Genomic DNA, 17,127 nt, shown 5'->3' with positions numbered 1-17,127 from the left:
AACAATCTTGACTGCAAAAAGAAAATCAATGGTGAATATTCCACCAACAATCTTGACTGCAAAAACATTGCCTTAAAAGAAATCAGGGTGTCTGAATACAACTCTGAGGTTATTAGCCTTCAATCCTACCAAGTATTTTGGACCATAGGCCATACATGGCATCATCAGTTGCATTACATAATTTCAATGATTGGCTTTGGACAGAGACAAGAAGGCAACACATATCACTTAACTAAATATTTTAGGCACCAGTGAACAGACGCTATAATTCCTAAACATAAAGTTTTGAACAGAAAGGCTGTCAACTTCTTTAACATGGGGCCCAAAAAGCAAGATCATACAATACTACTATATTATATTTTATATATATATATATGTAGGGTGCTTCTTATTGTAACCAAAGTGGTGAACTGAGAAGTTGTAACCTTCTCTTGATTGCCCCTTGTCTTATTACGAAAAATTCTTTAAGCAGGGTAAAAAAGGGTTTTCGAAATTATTTGAAAATGACACATCATCATGTCGTCTTCTTAATTTTCGAGAATGAGATCGATTGCTGGTCCCTGGTGGTGTTTGCTCTTCTTGAAACTCGAAAACCTGACGAAGATGCACTTGCTCTTTCCCAACAAATGGAGGATGGTAAGTCACTTCCAATTATTTTGAATCTCCTTTTTTTACCTGACTTTAAAGAATATTTGGGAAAAAGACAAAGGGCAATCAAAAGAAGGTTACAACTTCTTCGTTCATAACTTCGACCAATAGATGGGTTGGCGAACATGCTCATATCCAGAAGACTCAATTGACACCCTCACCCCCTTGGTGCCTTTGAAGGCCAGGGTCAGTAGCAATACCTTGGAACTAAACAATACAAAAGGAATCACAATCATGAGTATAAATATGAATAGTAAATATTTGAAGCACTTGTGAGAAAACCAATCTTTTTTCCCTCCACGGGAGGGGGGGGGGGAAGTACTTAAATTTAATATTCCTTGTATGCCAGTGTCCTGTTCTTTGTATGGGGGGACAGACCTTTGTATGTGGCCAAAGCTGTTCTGGAGAAACATGCATTGTGCATCCATCTTTTCCTGATTCCCACTCAACAACAAAGCAAGCCACCACCACAGAAACAAAACTAAACCACAAACTCATAAGACCAACGGCTTCTATTCTAAATTGCCTCATTTGTTCTGATATCTTATCAGCAACCTCAGCAGCACCTTTGTCTACAGCAGATGTTATGTTGTCGGAGTTTGCACTGATTTCTTCCTGTTTATCATCTGCTCTTACTCCAAGAAGTCTCCGCATTCCAAGAGCAAACAAACGAGCATTGGAAAGTCTTTGTAAATCAGTAACTAATTTTTTAATGCTATCGTCTTCAACAGACCTATAACCAAGGATAACGCCCTCTGAATCATAGTGTATATGAGAATCTGTATCAGATGTATTGGCAATATGAACACCTGAACCCCATGCTGTATTCGTACTTCCCTTCTGAAGTTCCCACAAGTCCCTAAAGTATTGATCATTTATCTTGACATCCCAATACAAGCTTCCAGGTCTCCCAAGTCGCAAGCAAATGTGTTGCCATGAATCCTCTCTGGCAAAAGGTAGCCTGAACCACAAATTCAAGGATGGTGTTCGCAGGCCCACTTCTTCAACATATGGAATGTCAAGAGCATCCATCTGACTAGTAAGTCGAGCATGCTTGATACAGAGAGAGCAGTGCCTGACCACATGAAGAAGAGTTGTAAAATATACATTAGAAGGTGCACTCCCTTTATTTGCTTCAGCTAAAAGATTCCCATATGTAAAACCCTCAGGTTTACTCATCAATTCTGATGGTCTGAGTGCTTGTAAAGCAGGAGGATGCCTAGAATCTGATTCTGAGATTTTCCTCCTCTTACAAAATTGTGAAGTGTCTTCTACCCCTTGAAGTGAGGGAATGAACTTTAATATATCTGAAAGTGAACGCTTTCTTCGGTTTTTCTCATTTTTAGGTGGGACATCAAGATTTGTGCTATGGCAAGTCCCAGATTCTGGTGTGTTGCCTTGAAAAAGAACAGCAGTCAATCAAAATTAGTCAGCATCAAGAATGCATAAAACCCAGATAAAACAATGTAAAATTTCAGAGCAGGCATCTTACCTATGGGGGTGGTATTCCACGAGCTTGATCTAGCAGCTCTAGAAGATGCAACAAGGTTAGGTGAGTTTCGAACCCCATTTAGCTTCATGATTGCAGACGCTTGGGAGCCTGTTGGTCCTAACAGAGATAACATTCGTGATGAGCGGCTGCCCGAAACTGCCTCCTTTGAAGATTCATTCAAAAGCCTCACCTGACCTTCATCCATAGGAGAACAAGGGCCAGCTTCCACTGAATGTGGAGATCCAAGAGAAGTCAAATCTTGTTCAGATTTTGAAGACGACAATTTTTTAATAGACAGGCTTCTTACCGGACTACTGGATTGGATGACTCCCTTCAAATTGTTTGAAGGATATATAGAACTACTGAAATGGGGACCAACAGAAGAAGATTTTGAAACATTATTAATCTGAGGAAATTGCAAACCTCCTTCCCACTCAGGAGAGGAGATTCCAGGTTTTATGCCTTGATTATACATTGGAATAGAGCTAAAAGTAGAAGCAGGAGATGAATTAAATGATACAGAATGATGAGTATGAACAGGATAAGGAGGTATTGATGTCCCTTTCTCAAGCTCAAACACCTCATCAACCACTGATGAAAAACTAGACTGAGGACATCCAGCAAACCGTGTTGAAACATATAGACCAAACTCAGAAAGAAGGCCATGCTCAGATGTCAGATTGGAGCCTACAGCATTAGGCAATGAAGAAAGTGGTTGTTCCCAATCAAGAAGACTTAAGTTTATTTCATCCTCTAGTATCTGCAACTGACCGATGTCGATCTTGTTGAAGCGTATAACATGATTGGAGTCACCAGTATGGGATCTTCCAGATTGATCTGGCTGTGTCTCGAGCAGTTTAAAAAGCGGTTTGAAGTCCTTATCAAGTTGCATCAGTAGAAAATAAGAGCTACCACACTGTGGGAACCCCATCAGCAACGAACCTGACCCACTCAAGATGGCCTTGGGTATTTTAACTGCAGCTAAACCTTGTTCATACACCTGCAAGAATCAAAAGTTCTGCTTGTTATATTTGCATGCTATGCAAGAGGCAAGCATATAAATTATAAAGCATGGGAATCCCCTTATAGATATTGTCTGAGGATGGTATCAGACACCACAACAATTTGAGGATCCTACCTCGGGAATCTCAGGTCAACAATCAACGTGACCATTTATGTCAATGATCCAATTTACAGGTACTTTTTTATGGTCATATCTATTCTCACCATCCATACCATATGACAAATTGGAAAGGTAGAACAAGTAGGACAGTCAAATTTGGCCTGGAAAATGGACGATATGTTCACTTGGACCCATCTAACAACAGAATGTGAACACAATGGCTTTAAGTAAATAAATAAATAACTCACATACACATCTACAAACTTCACACAAGATAAAATGAATGCCAAAGCGAAAGCAATTACACAAGAAAATTCAGTAATTCATGGCATATCTCTTGGGAGCATAGTTGTCACGTCGTCATGGCAATCCAAGTCGGTGGAGGGGTGTCTAATCGTTATATCGACGTGTCGCCCACCATGGCGATCATGACAACCATGTTTTATTTTTTATTTTATTTTTTTTATTTTCCCTATTTTTAACGTCATTTAGTATGCTATAATATGTACCCTATAACATCAAAAATCAACATGAAAGTGTACTACTCATCTACTATGGTGTTAAAAAACTATTTATCCACCCGTGTCCCCCTTTGGATAGTCCGCCGTGTTAGAGCTCCCGTATGATATACATATTGTTTCCCCCCTTTACTACAAGGTCGGCCTTTTAGAGGAAGCGGTTTCTACATATAGTTTTTTTTTTTTTTTTGGTGAATAAATAATGTATTACCAAAGCCCAAGGGGGGCAAGGGAGAAGAAAGGGGGGAGGGGAATATACAAAGGGAGGAGAGGGGGGGGGGGGAGAAGCAGACCCAACTAGCGGGTTCTCAAGAGAGTGCTATCTAAGCCCCAGGACACATCTACTATGGTTTAATCAACATGAAAGTGTACTACTAATCTACTATGGTTTAATCAACATGAAAGTGTACTACTAATCTACTATGGTCTAATCAGCATGAAAGTGTACTACTAACTGCTGTTGGTGTTGCTTTACCCAAAAAAAAAAAAAATACAACAGCCATGTGTATTTGGCTGTCACATGAAAAATTACCAATACCCCCCTCTGTCTCTCGACTCTCTCCCTCTGTCTCTGTGTGTGTGTGTGTGTGGCTGTGTGCAAGGGAAGAAGAAAGAAAGAAAAAAAAAACCTCTCTGTGACTTTGTGCAAGCCTGCAAGGCAAGAAGAAGAAAAAAGAAAAAAAAAAAAAACCTCCTCTGTGACTGTGTGCAAGCCAAACCTGCAAGGCAAGAAGAAGAAAAAAGAAAAAAGAAAAAAAAAACCTCCTCTGTGACTGTGTGCAAGCCTGCAAGGCCTGTGAATAACTGAATATTACCTATAAAAAAAACAAAGGAGAAGAGGAGTCGCCTGAAGTGAAAAAGACAAAGAAGTGAGAAGAAGAACTGAAGGAGTGAGAAACCCCCTCTCTGTCTCTCGCTGCCTCTGCGTGTGTGTGTGTGTGTGTGCATGAGTAAGTGAGAAGAAGAACTGAAGAAGAAGAAGAACTGAACTGAAGAAGAAGAAAAAGAACTGAAGGAGAGAGTTGCCGGAGGACTGGGAGGAGAAGAAGAAGAAGAAGAACCACCAAATAAAAAAAAAATAAACAATTACTTACCTGCTTGAAGAGGTTGCCGGAGCTGGGAGCACTCGCTGGAGCCGAGGAAGGAGAGGCCGACAGCCGTTTGAAGAAGTGAAGAAAAACTGTCTCTCTCTATCTCATGACTCTCTCCTGTGTCTCTCTTTTTTTATTTCTATTTCTCAGAATTTGGGTATAGTCAATGCTACTCAATTGTGTAATGTTTAAAGTTTTTTAATTTTTTTTATGTTAATGTGCATTGCAGGTGTAACTTGAAAAGTTGCACCTCCAATACACATTAAGGAAAAGACATTATCTTTTAAATGGTTAAAAAAATTAATTATTAAAAACTTAAGTTTTATACACTGAAACAAGAATATCGCCTGATATGGCCATATATCGTGGTATGGTGTCCATGTTGGCGCCATGGAGGCCATATCGACCAACGATATATGCCCAACTCCAGCGATATGATGCCATGGCGACGCCATGACAACTATGCTTGGGAGAGTAGAAAAGAAGATAAGGTCATAAACTGGCAGGTCAAGAAATGAGGAGAGGAGTGAGTACATAAGATACAAAGCAAGGTTGTCAAAGTGTCAAATCAATGTCTAGACATTTATTTTGAGCTGAAGCATTGACAAATAAATGTCTCGTCAATGAAGTTATCGACAACTAAAAGAATGATAGTATTTTAAATTAAAACAACATGACATACTGATAGCAATGAAGACCAAAACGATCCATTAAATCATAAATTTAAGATTTTTCCCGTTTTTTACCCCCTACAAATTTTTATTTTTTTTTTTTTTGGGGGGGGGGGGGGCGGGATCTCACTGATAGGAAGAAATTCCTGCAAACCCCCTGTTGAAATAGGCTGCTTACCCGATTGGGGTAAGTAGTCCTAGTTAGATTAGGATTAGTCCTACTAGTCCTAGCAGATTAGGACTAGTCCTAGTCAAGTTAGGAGTAATACTAGTCAGATTATGATTCTCTTCTTTTATTTTTTCCCTTTGTTTTATTGTTCTTCCCTCAGCCGAGTCCTATTCTGGCATTCCTAGTTGTATTAGGAATTCCTAATAGGATTAGGACTGAGGCAATATTCCTATTTGTACTTTGATTAATAGTACTTCAATTCTATATAAATAAAGGGCCTTGGTGATCGGTTAAGATCATCCAAGCATTCTCTAAATTCTCTCTTCTCACATGGTATCAGAGCAGGTCTCTTTGACCTAACCTGGTTCCTACCCCTCCCCCCTTCCATCATTCTCTTTTCCATTTTTTTTTTTCACTCGATATCCATTCCCCTCCCCTCCCACTCGAATTTCTTCACCTTTTTTTTGTTTTTTCTCTCCAATTAGGGCAGATCTAATGACGTGATCTGTGAGATAGATGCTGCCCTAATTTATCACCTCACCAATTGATGAATTAAGAAGGTTTTGGTTCGATAGCTGCTGCCCATACTTCTGCGATATTTTTTGGAGTTCTCCCCTGCTGAAGACCAATTTCTCCTTGCCATTAAAGCTGGTTTTCTTGGGATCCATCACTGCAGGCTTTCTGGACAGCTGCTGTCTCTGTTTCTCTTCCCACCATTGAGGCATATCTCCACATCGATCTCTTTTCCAGGTTTTTTTGACATAAACCTGCTATTTCTCGATCTGGTTTTTTTTCTCCTCTCTGTGTGGACTGCTGTTTGAACACATCTGCATCAAATTTCAAGGCTCTCTACAGTATTTTATCACTATTTGAAGACCCCTAAATCCCAATCGATATTTCTCCTCTAGGGTTTTTTTTCAAACCCTACCTATCGAACTTTGGATTTAGGGCTGCTTGTTGCTGCCACAGGGATTCATCCATTTTTTTTATTTCTGTTTTGCTGCCACTGTGTTGTCTACAATATGGGGGACTTAGAAGTGACCACGGCCAACTCTGGAGTTGATTCTTAGCCGCGGACAGAATTCCTCCCTTATACTGCATCTATTAAACTTAATGGATCTAATTACCTCATCTGGGCCAGATCTCTCTCCTTGACTGTGGCTGGTAGGGGGCTTAGTGGGCATCTTAATGGCACCACCAAACAACCTGCTGAAGAAGGTGTTGCTCGTACTAAATGGGCTGCCAACGATGCTATGGTGATGTCATTTGTTTTAAATTCTATGACCACTGATCTATCCAGTCAATATCTCCTCCTTGACACTGCTACTCAGATATGGACTGCTGTCAAGGGAACTTATGGTCGATCAGGAAGTGGTGCTCAGGTGTTTGAAATCAGGAAGACACTCCAAAACACTACTTAGAAGGAGATGTCTGTTACTAAATACTATGCTGCCCTCAAGTGTTTATGGCAGCAATTGGATCATTATGCTAGGTTTCAACCTACTACTACTACTGATATTACTGCCTATTATTCTTATGTTGATCAGTTCCGGGTCTATGATTTCCTAGCTGGACTCAATGATGATTATGACCCTATCCGGGTGCAAGTCCTTGGTCGGGTTCCTTTCCCCACTCTAGAGGAGACTTTTTCTTATGTTCACAGTGAAGAGACACGAAGGGCTGCCATGATGCTTACTCCCAAAATTGAGAGATCAGCCTTACAGACTGCTGGCTCCACCCCTGTTACTTCTTCTGACAGTGTTGTTGCTACTACCACCAAAGAGCATGTGAAGTGTGAGCATTGTCACAAACCATATCACACTAAGGCTCAATGTTGGAAATTACATGGGAAGCCAGCTTTTGAGGCCAAACGTGGTCGTGCTAAGTCTAAAACCAAAGCCAATCACACTGAAAGTGTAGCTCCAACTCCCACTGCTGACATCGGTTTCTCCCAGGACGAACTCCAGGCTCTACGCCGTATGTTGAACACATCCGCTGCCTCTACTACATCTGCTGCCAATCAGATTCCCTCTTTGCCCATACATGTATTTCCTTTGCTGGTCATTGTGCATCAGTAGTTTCCACTCCATAGATCATAGACTCCGGTGCTACTGATCACATGACAGGTTCTTCCAGCCTTTTTAATACATATTCTCCTACTTCTGGTAAGGATAAAGTCAAAATTGCTGATAGGTCCCTCTCCTCCATATCAGGGAAAGGATCCATTGGTTGTTCTCCTTCTCTTACCCTGTCATCTGTGTTGCATATTCCCAAATTTACAACTAACCTTCTTTCTATTAACAGTCTCACTAAATCCCTGAATTGTAAAGTGACTTTTTTTCCCACTCACTGTGTTTTTCAGGAACTGGACTCGGGGAAGACGATTGGATCGGATAAAGTGCATGGCGGATTGTACCTGCTTGATGGCGATCCTACACCTACCCAGGCTTTACCATCGGCATCTTTCTCTTCTGAATTACATAAATGGCACTCTAGGCTAGGCCATCCCCCTTTAGGTACTTTATCACATTTATTTCCAGCATTAGTTAAAGACTGTAATAAGGAAGACTTTTTTTGTGAGCCTTGTGTCTTGACTAAACAGATACGTTCAACTTATCCTATTTCTAATAATAAATCCTCTTCCTTATTTCATGTTGTTCATACAGATGTGTGGGGTCCTAGTAGGAAAGCTTCCCTGTCTGAACATCGGTGGTATGTCACTTTTATTGACTGCTATTCTAGGTTCACTTGGGTATACCTTATGCACACAAAAAATGAAGTTTTTTCATGTTTTCAGCACTTTCATCAGTTGGTTAAAACCCAATTTAATGCCACTCTTCAAATTTTGAGGAGTGACAACGGGAAAGAGTATATGGAAGGTCAGTTCCAAAAATACCTTGCTGCCCATGGAATTCTCCATCAGACCAGCTGTGTCGACACTCCAGCCCAAAATGGTGTGGCTGAGAGGAAAAACCGCCACCTCCTAGGGCTTTTCTGTTTGCTCGCAATGTCCCTTCCCTTTATTGGGGGGATGCTGTCCTGACTACGGCCTATTTAATTAATAGGCTACCCAGTCGTGTTCTTCTTTCTAAAGTCCCTATTGAGCTATTACGTGGCTCTTCTTCCTTTATAGTCCCACCTAAGGTGTTTGGCTATGTTTGTTATGCCAGGGATACAAGGTCCCCTGGTAAACTTGACCCACGTAGTCTCCGCTGCATTTTCTTGGGATACTCTACTACTCAGAAGGGGTACAAATGTTATTACCCTCCATCCCGCAGGACTTTTGTCAGCATGGATGTTGTTTTTCATGAAAACGTTTCATATTTTATGTCCCCACCTCTTTAGGGGGAGAGTATTAGTGAAGCTGTTCTGACTATTGACTCTCCACCTCCACTTCAGTCTGGTTACCATGAGTCTGAGCCAGTTCGGCCTGCCCCTACTACTCCCCCTGACTCAGGGGGAGAGGTTCCTATACAGGGGGAGACTTTTTCTATTCAGGGGGAGCAATCTACCCTTGTCCAGACTCCTATCCAGAGGACTATTAGTGAATTTCAGAGGAGGATTGATGCTAGTAACATGAAGACCTATGCAAGGAAACATAAGCAGGTTCAATCAACTGTTGCTCCAGTACCCATCCAATTGCCGAACCTGGATCCAGAACCTGCCTCTCCACCTGGTAATGTTCCTTCTCCTGAGTTACCTATTGCTCTTCGCAAAGGGGTCAGGACTTGCACTCAACATCCCATATCTCATGTTGTTTCTTATGACTCTCTTTCCCCATCCTTTCGTGCTTTTGTTTCCTCTCTTTCTTCTGTTCGTATTCCTAACAATTGGCAGGAAACTCTATCAGATGGAAAGTGGAACACAGCTATGATGGAAGAAATGGAGCCCTTAAAGAAAAATAACACATGGGAGCTTGTGGTTCTTCCACCTGGGAAGAAAACCGTTGGATGTAAATGGGTGTTTGTGGTGAAACAGAAGGTGGATGGCACTGTGGATAGGTATAAGGCACGACTCGTGGCCAAGGGGTTCACTCAGACATACGGCATTGATTACCAGGAAACTTTTGCACCTATTGCAAAATTAAATACTGTTCATGTGTTAATATCTTGTGCAGTCAACCTTGGATGGGATTTGCAGCAACTAGATGTAAAAAATGCCTTCCTAAATGGAACACTGGATGAGGAGGTGTATATGGACATTCCACCAGGGTTCTCTTGTGACAGAAACCAAGGAAAAGTGTGTAGGCTGAAGTGTGCACTTTATGGGCTGAAGCAGTCACCTCGAGCATGGTTTGGCCGGTTCCACAAGGCCATGATTTCTGTGGGCTATAAGCAGAGTAATGCTGATCACACACTCTTTATAAAGAGGGCTGGTGAAAAACTCACTGTTCTTATAGTCTACGTTGATGATATAGTGGTTACCGGCAATGATGGTGATGAGATCAGACGGTTGAAGACCTTCCTTGGACAAGAATTTGAGATTAAAGATCTAGGAAAACTACGATACTTTCTTGGGATCGAAGTGGCCAGATCTTCTAAAGGCATTTTTCTCTCCCAGAGGAAGTATGTCCTAGACTTATTGGCTGAGACCGGGTTGCTAGGCTGTCGTCCTTCAGATACTCCTATGGATCCTACTGTTCGACTCAAGGAGAAAGAGGGTGAGGCTGTTGATAAAGACCGGTACCAAAGACTTGTAGGGAAGCTAATTTATCTTTCACACACTCGTCCTGACATTGCTGTCGCCGTGAGTACTGTGAGCCAGTTTATGCATGATCCATACTCTTCTCATATGGAGGCTGTTCTTCGTATCTTACACTATTTGAAGTCAGCTCCTGGAAAAGGAATTCTTTTGTCTACGCATGGTCATCTACGGATAAAAGCATACACTGATGCTGATTGGGCTGGTTTTGCAGATCGCAAGTCTATTTCTGGGTATTGCTCCTTTGTAGGTGGAAATCTTGTCACGTGGCGTAGCAAGAAGCAAAATGTTGTTGCTCGTTCTAGTACCGAAGCTGAGTTTCGAGCTATGACATAGGGTATTTGTGAGTTACTCTGGATTAAAGGGTTGCTACAAGATCTTGGTGTTCCTATTCGTCTTCCTATGATGTTGTATTGTGACAACAAGGCTGCAATCAACATAGCACACAATCCTATACAGCATGATCGTACCAAGCATGTTGAGGTGTATAGGCATTTCATCAAAAAGAAGTTAGAAGATGGGCTGATTTGTATTCCCTTTGTGACATTTGCGGATCAACTTGCTGATATCTTCACCAAGGGATTGTCTGGAAAATTGTTTCATCCCAATCTAGTCAAGTTGGGCATGATCGACATCTTTGCTCCAACTTGAGGGGGAGTGTTGAAATAGGCTGCTTACCCGATTGGGGTAAGTAGTCCTAGTTAGATTAGGATTAGTCCTACTAGTCCTAGCAGATTAGGATTAGTCCTAGTCAAGTTAGGAGTAGTACTAGTCAGATTATGATTCTCTTCTTTTATTTTTTCCCTTTGTTTTATTGTTCTTCCCTCAGCCGAGTCCTATTCTGGCATTCCTAGTTGTATTAGGAATTCCTAATAGGATTAGAACTGAGGCAATATGCATTCCTATTTGTACTTTGATTAATTGTACTTCAATTCTATATAAATAAAGGGCCTTGGTGATCGGTTAAGATCATCCAAGCATTCTCTAAATTCTCTCTTCTCACACCCCCAAAAAAAATAACTCTCGTCTACCAATGGTTTCATTAAGAAGAAGGGCGTACCCAGTGCATGAGGCTCCCACCACTGCGGGGTCTGGAGAGGGTCATAACTCTCGTCCCACCAATGGTTTCATTGATGGGGAAAAATCACTCCAAAGTCCATTGCATAGTTTGCAAAAGCCTGAAAAGCTTTTCTCTAAAGGTGCAAAGGTATGCATCTGATCCCTTCAACTAGCTTCTTTAGTGAGATTGTGAGAATGCCTCGATAACCAGCAACTCATTGGGAACAATAGATACTGAACCCACTCACAAATCTTAATAAGAACCTTATAATGATCATCTAAAAGAATGGGGCTAACAGCATACATCCATTTCCGGAAGAGTTGGTGACCACCACTGTAAACAGCTTTCAGAGACTTGTCTTCACCCTGCCAACCTTTTCCAATTTAACAATGTTGTTCTTATTAGCTGAGGGAAAAGGCATTGTATCCAATTTTTCAGTTTCATGTTGCTGGTGCTAGAAGGGAAAGGAAGTCACTACATCTTGCACTATTTTATCCTCTAGCAGAACTGTATTACACCTATAACACTGACTTAAATTTATTGAACAATATTCTTCTATTTCTTCTTCCAAGGCTGCAGTATATGTTTCCAGTATGATTATAATTGAAGTTTTGCCTAGGCATTTTGCGGCATGGACCAACTCGTGCATAAGTTATATGCTACCGGTACGTCAATCACTCAGGTGCAACTAGTTGATGACTTGAGTTGCAACTAGTCGACCACTTATGGTCAAGCATTTGGGACTCATGACATTATTTTTTATTAAAACTTTGTTCTTCTTAATGTTCGTAATCCAGTCACAAAAACATGTTGTTGTTCACTCTTTGTTTTGGCATCCGTTAGTGTTGGTTTGCTAGTATTATTTTCTTCCGCTTGGGTAGTCTTATTTCTATTTGATCCGTTTGACATATTCTTGTAATTTCTTTCACAAGCATAGCTATAGCCTGAACGATCCAATGGCTTGAAGGGTTTAACAATTGAGTACACCCCTTTGATTGCAGATTCTATCAATCAATCTCTTCTCACCAATACAGAAATCCCGAGAAATTATCCTAACAATGTTAAGAGTAAAGAGAATGAGTGGACCATGGTTGGTGGAAGCATTTGAGAAGATGCTAAAAGATTGAGGGAAGTTTAGAGATCATTCATAGCTAAAAAGGTTGGTGCTTTGATAATACCGATTTGAAAAAAACGATGAACCACCCTAGTAGATCTGTAGTGATTTGAGAAGTTTGAAGTGACGGTAGAATAACATATGATATCGCTTCAGGAGAAACATGGGGATATGGGTGTATGAACCTGGCTATGGCACTTTTTTTTTTTGGATAGCAAAAGGAATTGGGATGAAACAAACACAAAATCATAAAAGTATGCTGAATCATGAATTCCAATTAATATTCTCTTTCGGAAAAATATTAATCAGTGAATCTACAAGCCACCCACTGAGAGCAAAACGGGTATCATTAGCAAAACTGCAAAAGGGAAAAATAGGTAAAGAAAAATGTACCTTAAGGCCCAAAAACCTGCCAATTGATGCATATAGGTGTAAAACACTTCTGCTTCTCAAGTCAATAAATACTTCTGCCGCAGCCATGCTACCCTGGTTTAAAGCTTCTTCACAATCTAACACCGCAGATGGCATGAGAATATTTCTGGAAGCTTGGAGAAGAAAACGCCCATTCCTACAATTCCAGAAGGAAGTAAGACATCAAAACAGAATATGACAATGAGCATGAACACCAGAATATACTTCAGCACAACCCTACCCTAAAATGGTGCACAATGGATTCCAAGTCTAGTCAACCTTCTTTAACTAACGATCAAAGCAGGTTTACCCAATGATATCAGCAATTGGCAGTCATAGCATGTATAAAACAAGATCTTTTCTCAGAGATTAAGTTCAGAATTTCAGATTAGGAGATTTCACATCGCAAGGTGGTTCAACTGGATCAAACACCAATCTAAACCTTGATCACACACAAGGGGTTCTTTGATCGAACACAAGGGATACTTCACGCAGGGAAGAGAAAAGCAGCGAAAACTTTTCATTAATCAAAATTCGTGTACCATCCTGGTCCCCCTTGCAAACTTATATAGAAAACTCAAAAACAGACTTAAACACTAAAAGGCCTAACCCAAACCTTACCTAATAAGGTAACCTAAACTGACTAGAAAACTAAACTAAAAACGAAAACTGGCTCAAAACAGGACTGGACTTATAGAAAATCCAGCCTAACTTAATCACTTAACGACATCTAAAATAAAGAAATAAAGACACTTAATTAAACCTGTATGCCTAGCCTATACCCATATTATAGACCCATTAAAGTGATTCATTACAATGAAAAACCATTGGACTAAAGGCCCAACCCAAGGCTTATTTTATAGAAATAAGCCTATTTAGAAGATTTAACTGCATCAGGAAGCCAATTGAATTAATAGACTTCTCTATTGAGGGATGACCGGCCAAGCAAAGGACTTTTATTTTGGGTTCACTTTATAGGGCTGTTTTCACTTGTTCAGACTTGGGGTGTGAGTACTTTTCTTAGTGAAAATTTTATTTCTTGGACGTTATTTTTTAAGTTTTATGTAGTAGCAATATTGTAAGGTACTAGGTGAGGTTATTTCAGTCATTTTGCCTGAGAGTTGCTTTCTTAAGGGTTAAGAAAATTAGAGATACGTGACTTCTAAAGGAAGCTACTTTTAGCTTCTTGAAGAAACTATCTTCTAAACACCTTTGATTCTAAAGTTCGTAAGTTCGTTCTTTGCTTCTTAAATAAGCTATCTCTAATCTCCAGCTTCTTTTTCTATTTTTTATATTTAACAGTTTATTCATAATGGAAACAAAAGTACATAAGCGCATATCATCATAGAGGATCAAGGCTCAAGAGCCAACCTGAAAACAATTACATTACTCCTTAGTCCTTACAAAGAGATATCATCCCCAAAACAGAGCATAGGTCTCGTAACACCTTGCTTTGCCAATTAATCAGCCACTTCATCTGTATTTCTTGATGCCCACTGGAAAAGAATATTCAGTTGGGTTGTGCTGACTGTCTAATGGGCCTGATAAGCTGCACATAGTGCCACGGAACCTCCACAGCTTTTTGCATCAGCTTAATTGCATTTTGCTGGATCACCCTCAACTATTGCACGAGTATGCAAACTTTCTCAACTAGCAAGTGGGTCCCTGTTCTCAATACCTTCAGTTCTGTTTATGTAAAATCCCCTTCACCAACTGGCCAAGAAACCCCTACTACCATGCCACAATCTGACAACATCCCTAATGCCCAATGGAACTGTTATTTGGCTAATAGCCAAGTGTAACTGTATATTATAGTGAGACACATAAGCACACAATTTTACATTATGCACAAAAACGGGCCTCAATGAAGCCCTGCATCAAAAGCAGTGGTTTTAACTGCACAATTGGATATGGCCCTATAAATATGAACTCTCTCCCTCCCCAACCCCATCCCCCATCCAAACAAGCTAAGGAATCTCTTAAGGAGTCTGCACTTCTAGGTCGCCAAGAGAATGATGTGTTCTCTTAGATATACAGTGATTTAGCTCTCCTAATCAGAATCACTAGTTTTCAAGGAATATCAGAATCTCCGGGCATTCACTTTTGCCAAGGCTGAGCCCGCTTCAATGATGAGACCAAAGACGATCGAAAAAAATGATCCTTGAAAAGTGGCTTTGATTTATAAGTGTTAGATATCCCCCTTTCAGTGACATTATTTATTTATTTTGCATAGGAAGCCCTATAGACCAGGGAATTGAAGAACATGAGCCCAATGATTCAAGGATCAGTGGATCCACTACTGGATCTACCATATCAAATCAGAATCAGCCAATACCTACCAATTCCAATCTCAGCCAAGATCAACAATGATAGCTTCACTTTACTTAGGAATCAGCAAAGGAATGGCTAATCCCATCCTGGTTCCCCACCTCTAAATCCTTGCCCAAGTTGAACAATGTACTGAAAAACTAGCTTCAAAATCAGCAAAGGAATGGTTGACCCAATCCAGGTTCCCCATCGCTAACACCTTGCTCAAGTTGGACAATGTATGAAAAAACTAGACGGCCCTAAAGGATCAGTCTGACTCGCTGAGCACCACGTAGGTGAGTTAATACATATGCTGCTTTGCTAAGGTGAAGAGATAGTCAAAATTAAAGTCTTTAGGCTGCATGCTTGATGCAGAATTATCACCAAATTGGGCTTCTTTTATTAGGAATAAGTCTAGGGTTGGGATATATATATGTTGGGCCTTTAATCCCAAGGGTTTTCTATGTAATAGGCCACTTTAATGAGCCTAAACTAGGGGTATATAGGTTGCATACGGGATTAGCCCAATACTTAGTTTATTTTTATGTTTTTAATTGAACCGGTTCAAATTGGTTGCATCCAATTGGTTCAATTTAAGTGACCATGTGACTTGGTTAAGTGGTCATGTGACAACTTAAGTGATCATGTGATGTAAGTGTTAGAGTTGTTAGTATTTTGTATAAGGGAAGTTCTGTCACTGTCTTGTTATAAGACATGACTTAAGTTGTATATTTCCTTTTTCTTTCCTTATTTCCATTTACAGTGTAATTCCAGAAGTTACTAATGAAGTTAATATGTGTGTTGAGAAATCTCTCAACACATAATCGTATTCTCTCCAAACTTTCTTCTGTTCTTCTCTCTTCTTCTTCTTCTTTTTCACCTTCTCTTACCCTACTTCTTGTATTTACCTATTCATAAATCTTAACTTGGTATCAGAGCAGTCCTTCACTGGTTTGAGAGTCGACTAAGGCTCAGTTGGTCTTCTTTTACCTCTTCTTTGAACCCTAGAAAAGTAGAGGGTTCCATTAGAGGCTGTATTATGTGAAATACCAACTATACAACATTCTTTGGAGTTGTTTCTTTCAACCCAACAGTAATGGAGGGAGTTCTCTTGCTCGTGGAATGGATCTGAGGCCCTAGAAGCTGGACAGAGCATTTCCGCCAGCTGTAGAGTGTTTTGCTCATCTCTTCCTCAACTCTCTATCATTTGACATGTGAACTGCAGCTTTTGGATTGCCTAGGGGTCCTCTTTCAGACCCCCAACAGCCCTGTTGTCAAAAGTCCTTGATTGAGGAGCATAGCTCGATCCTTTGCTGGTTCTCAGTTATCGGCAAAATCTGTTTTTTATGCCTGTGAGTTATTTTTTGGCAGAAATAGCATAGATGACTCTTGTTGCTTGGGTATCGCCTATTTAAGTGCACTTGACTATTATGGAGTGGAACTGAATTGCTTTGTAAGTGTGGATTTCCTTTCGGTTGTTGGTTGAACTGCTATGCAACCTGTTTCTTTGAGTTGGATTGTTTACTTGGCTATTTCCTTGTGATTGGGTAGAGTTTTTTTTCACTCCCCATTTTTTAGTTGTGCAAGTCACCATTCTGCTGTGTTAAGCATTTGTTTGGAACCACACCCACCATGACTGGGAATGATTCTGAGGTCACTGGACCAACTGAGGTCGCTGGACAACCTACTAGCAAGCCAAGTAGTGCTTCTCCAACTATGGTTTCTTTCGATAACCCCAACACCCAAATCTCTGTTGTAAAGTTAGACAATACCAACTACTTGGACTGGTCTCGTTCTGTGAAGATGTCCCTTAGAAGTAGGG

At 40.5% G+C, this 17,127-nt stretch overlaps 1 protein-coding gene across 1 annotated transcript in view; it reads right to left on the bottom strand.

Annotated features, from left to right (window-relative positions):
* LOC122639668 (mediator of RNA polymerase II transcription subunit 14-like) overlaps positions 1–17,127 on the bottom strand; it is a 40,211-nt gene that overhangs the window by 4,474 nt on the left and 18,610 nt on the right. Inside the window, exons 5-7 of the mRNA XM_043832558.1 lie at positions 12,981–13,155; positions 2,141–3,140; positions 1,027–2,045 (exon numbers count right to left, since the gene is read on the bottom strand). Coding sequence (XP_043688493.1) covers positions 1,027–2,045; positions 2,141–3,140; positions 12,981–13,155 — 2,194 coding nt within the window. The remainder of the gene's footprint in view (positions 1–1,026; positions 2,046–2,140; positions 3,141–12,980; positions 13,156–17,127) is intronic.

The sequence above is a fragment of the Telopea speciosissima genome, chromosome 9 (genome assembly GCF_018873765.1).
Source record: "Telopea speciosissima isolate NSW1024214 ecotype Mountain lineage chromosome 9, Tspe_v1, whole genome shotgun sequence".
Lineage (NCBI taxonomy): Eukaryota > Viridiplantae > Streptophyta > Magnoliopsida > Proteales > Proteaceae > Telopea > Telopea speciosissima.
This window is presented reverse-complemented; position numbering and strand designations above follow the sequence as displayed.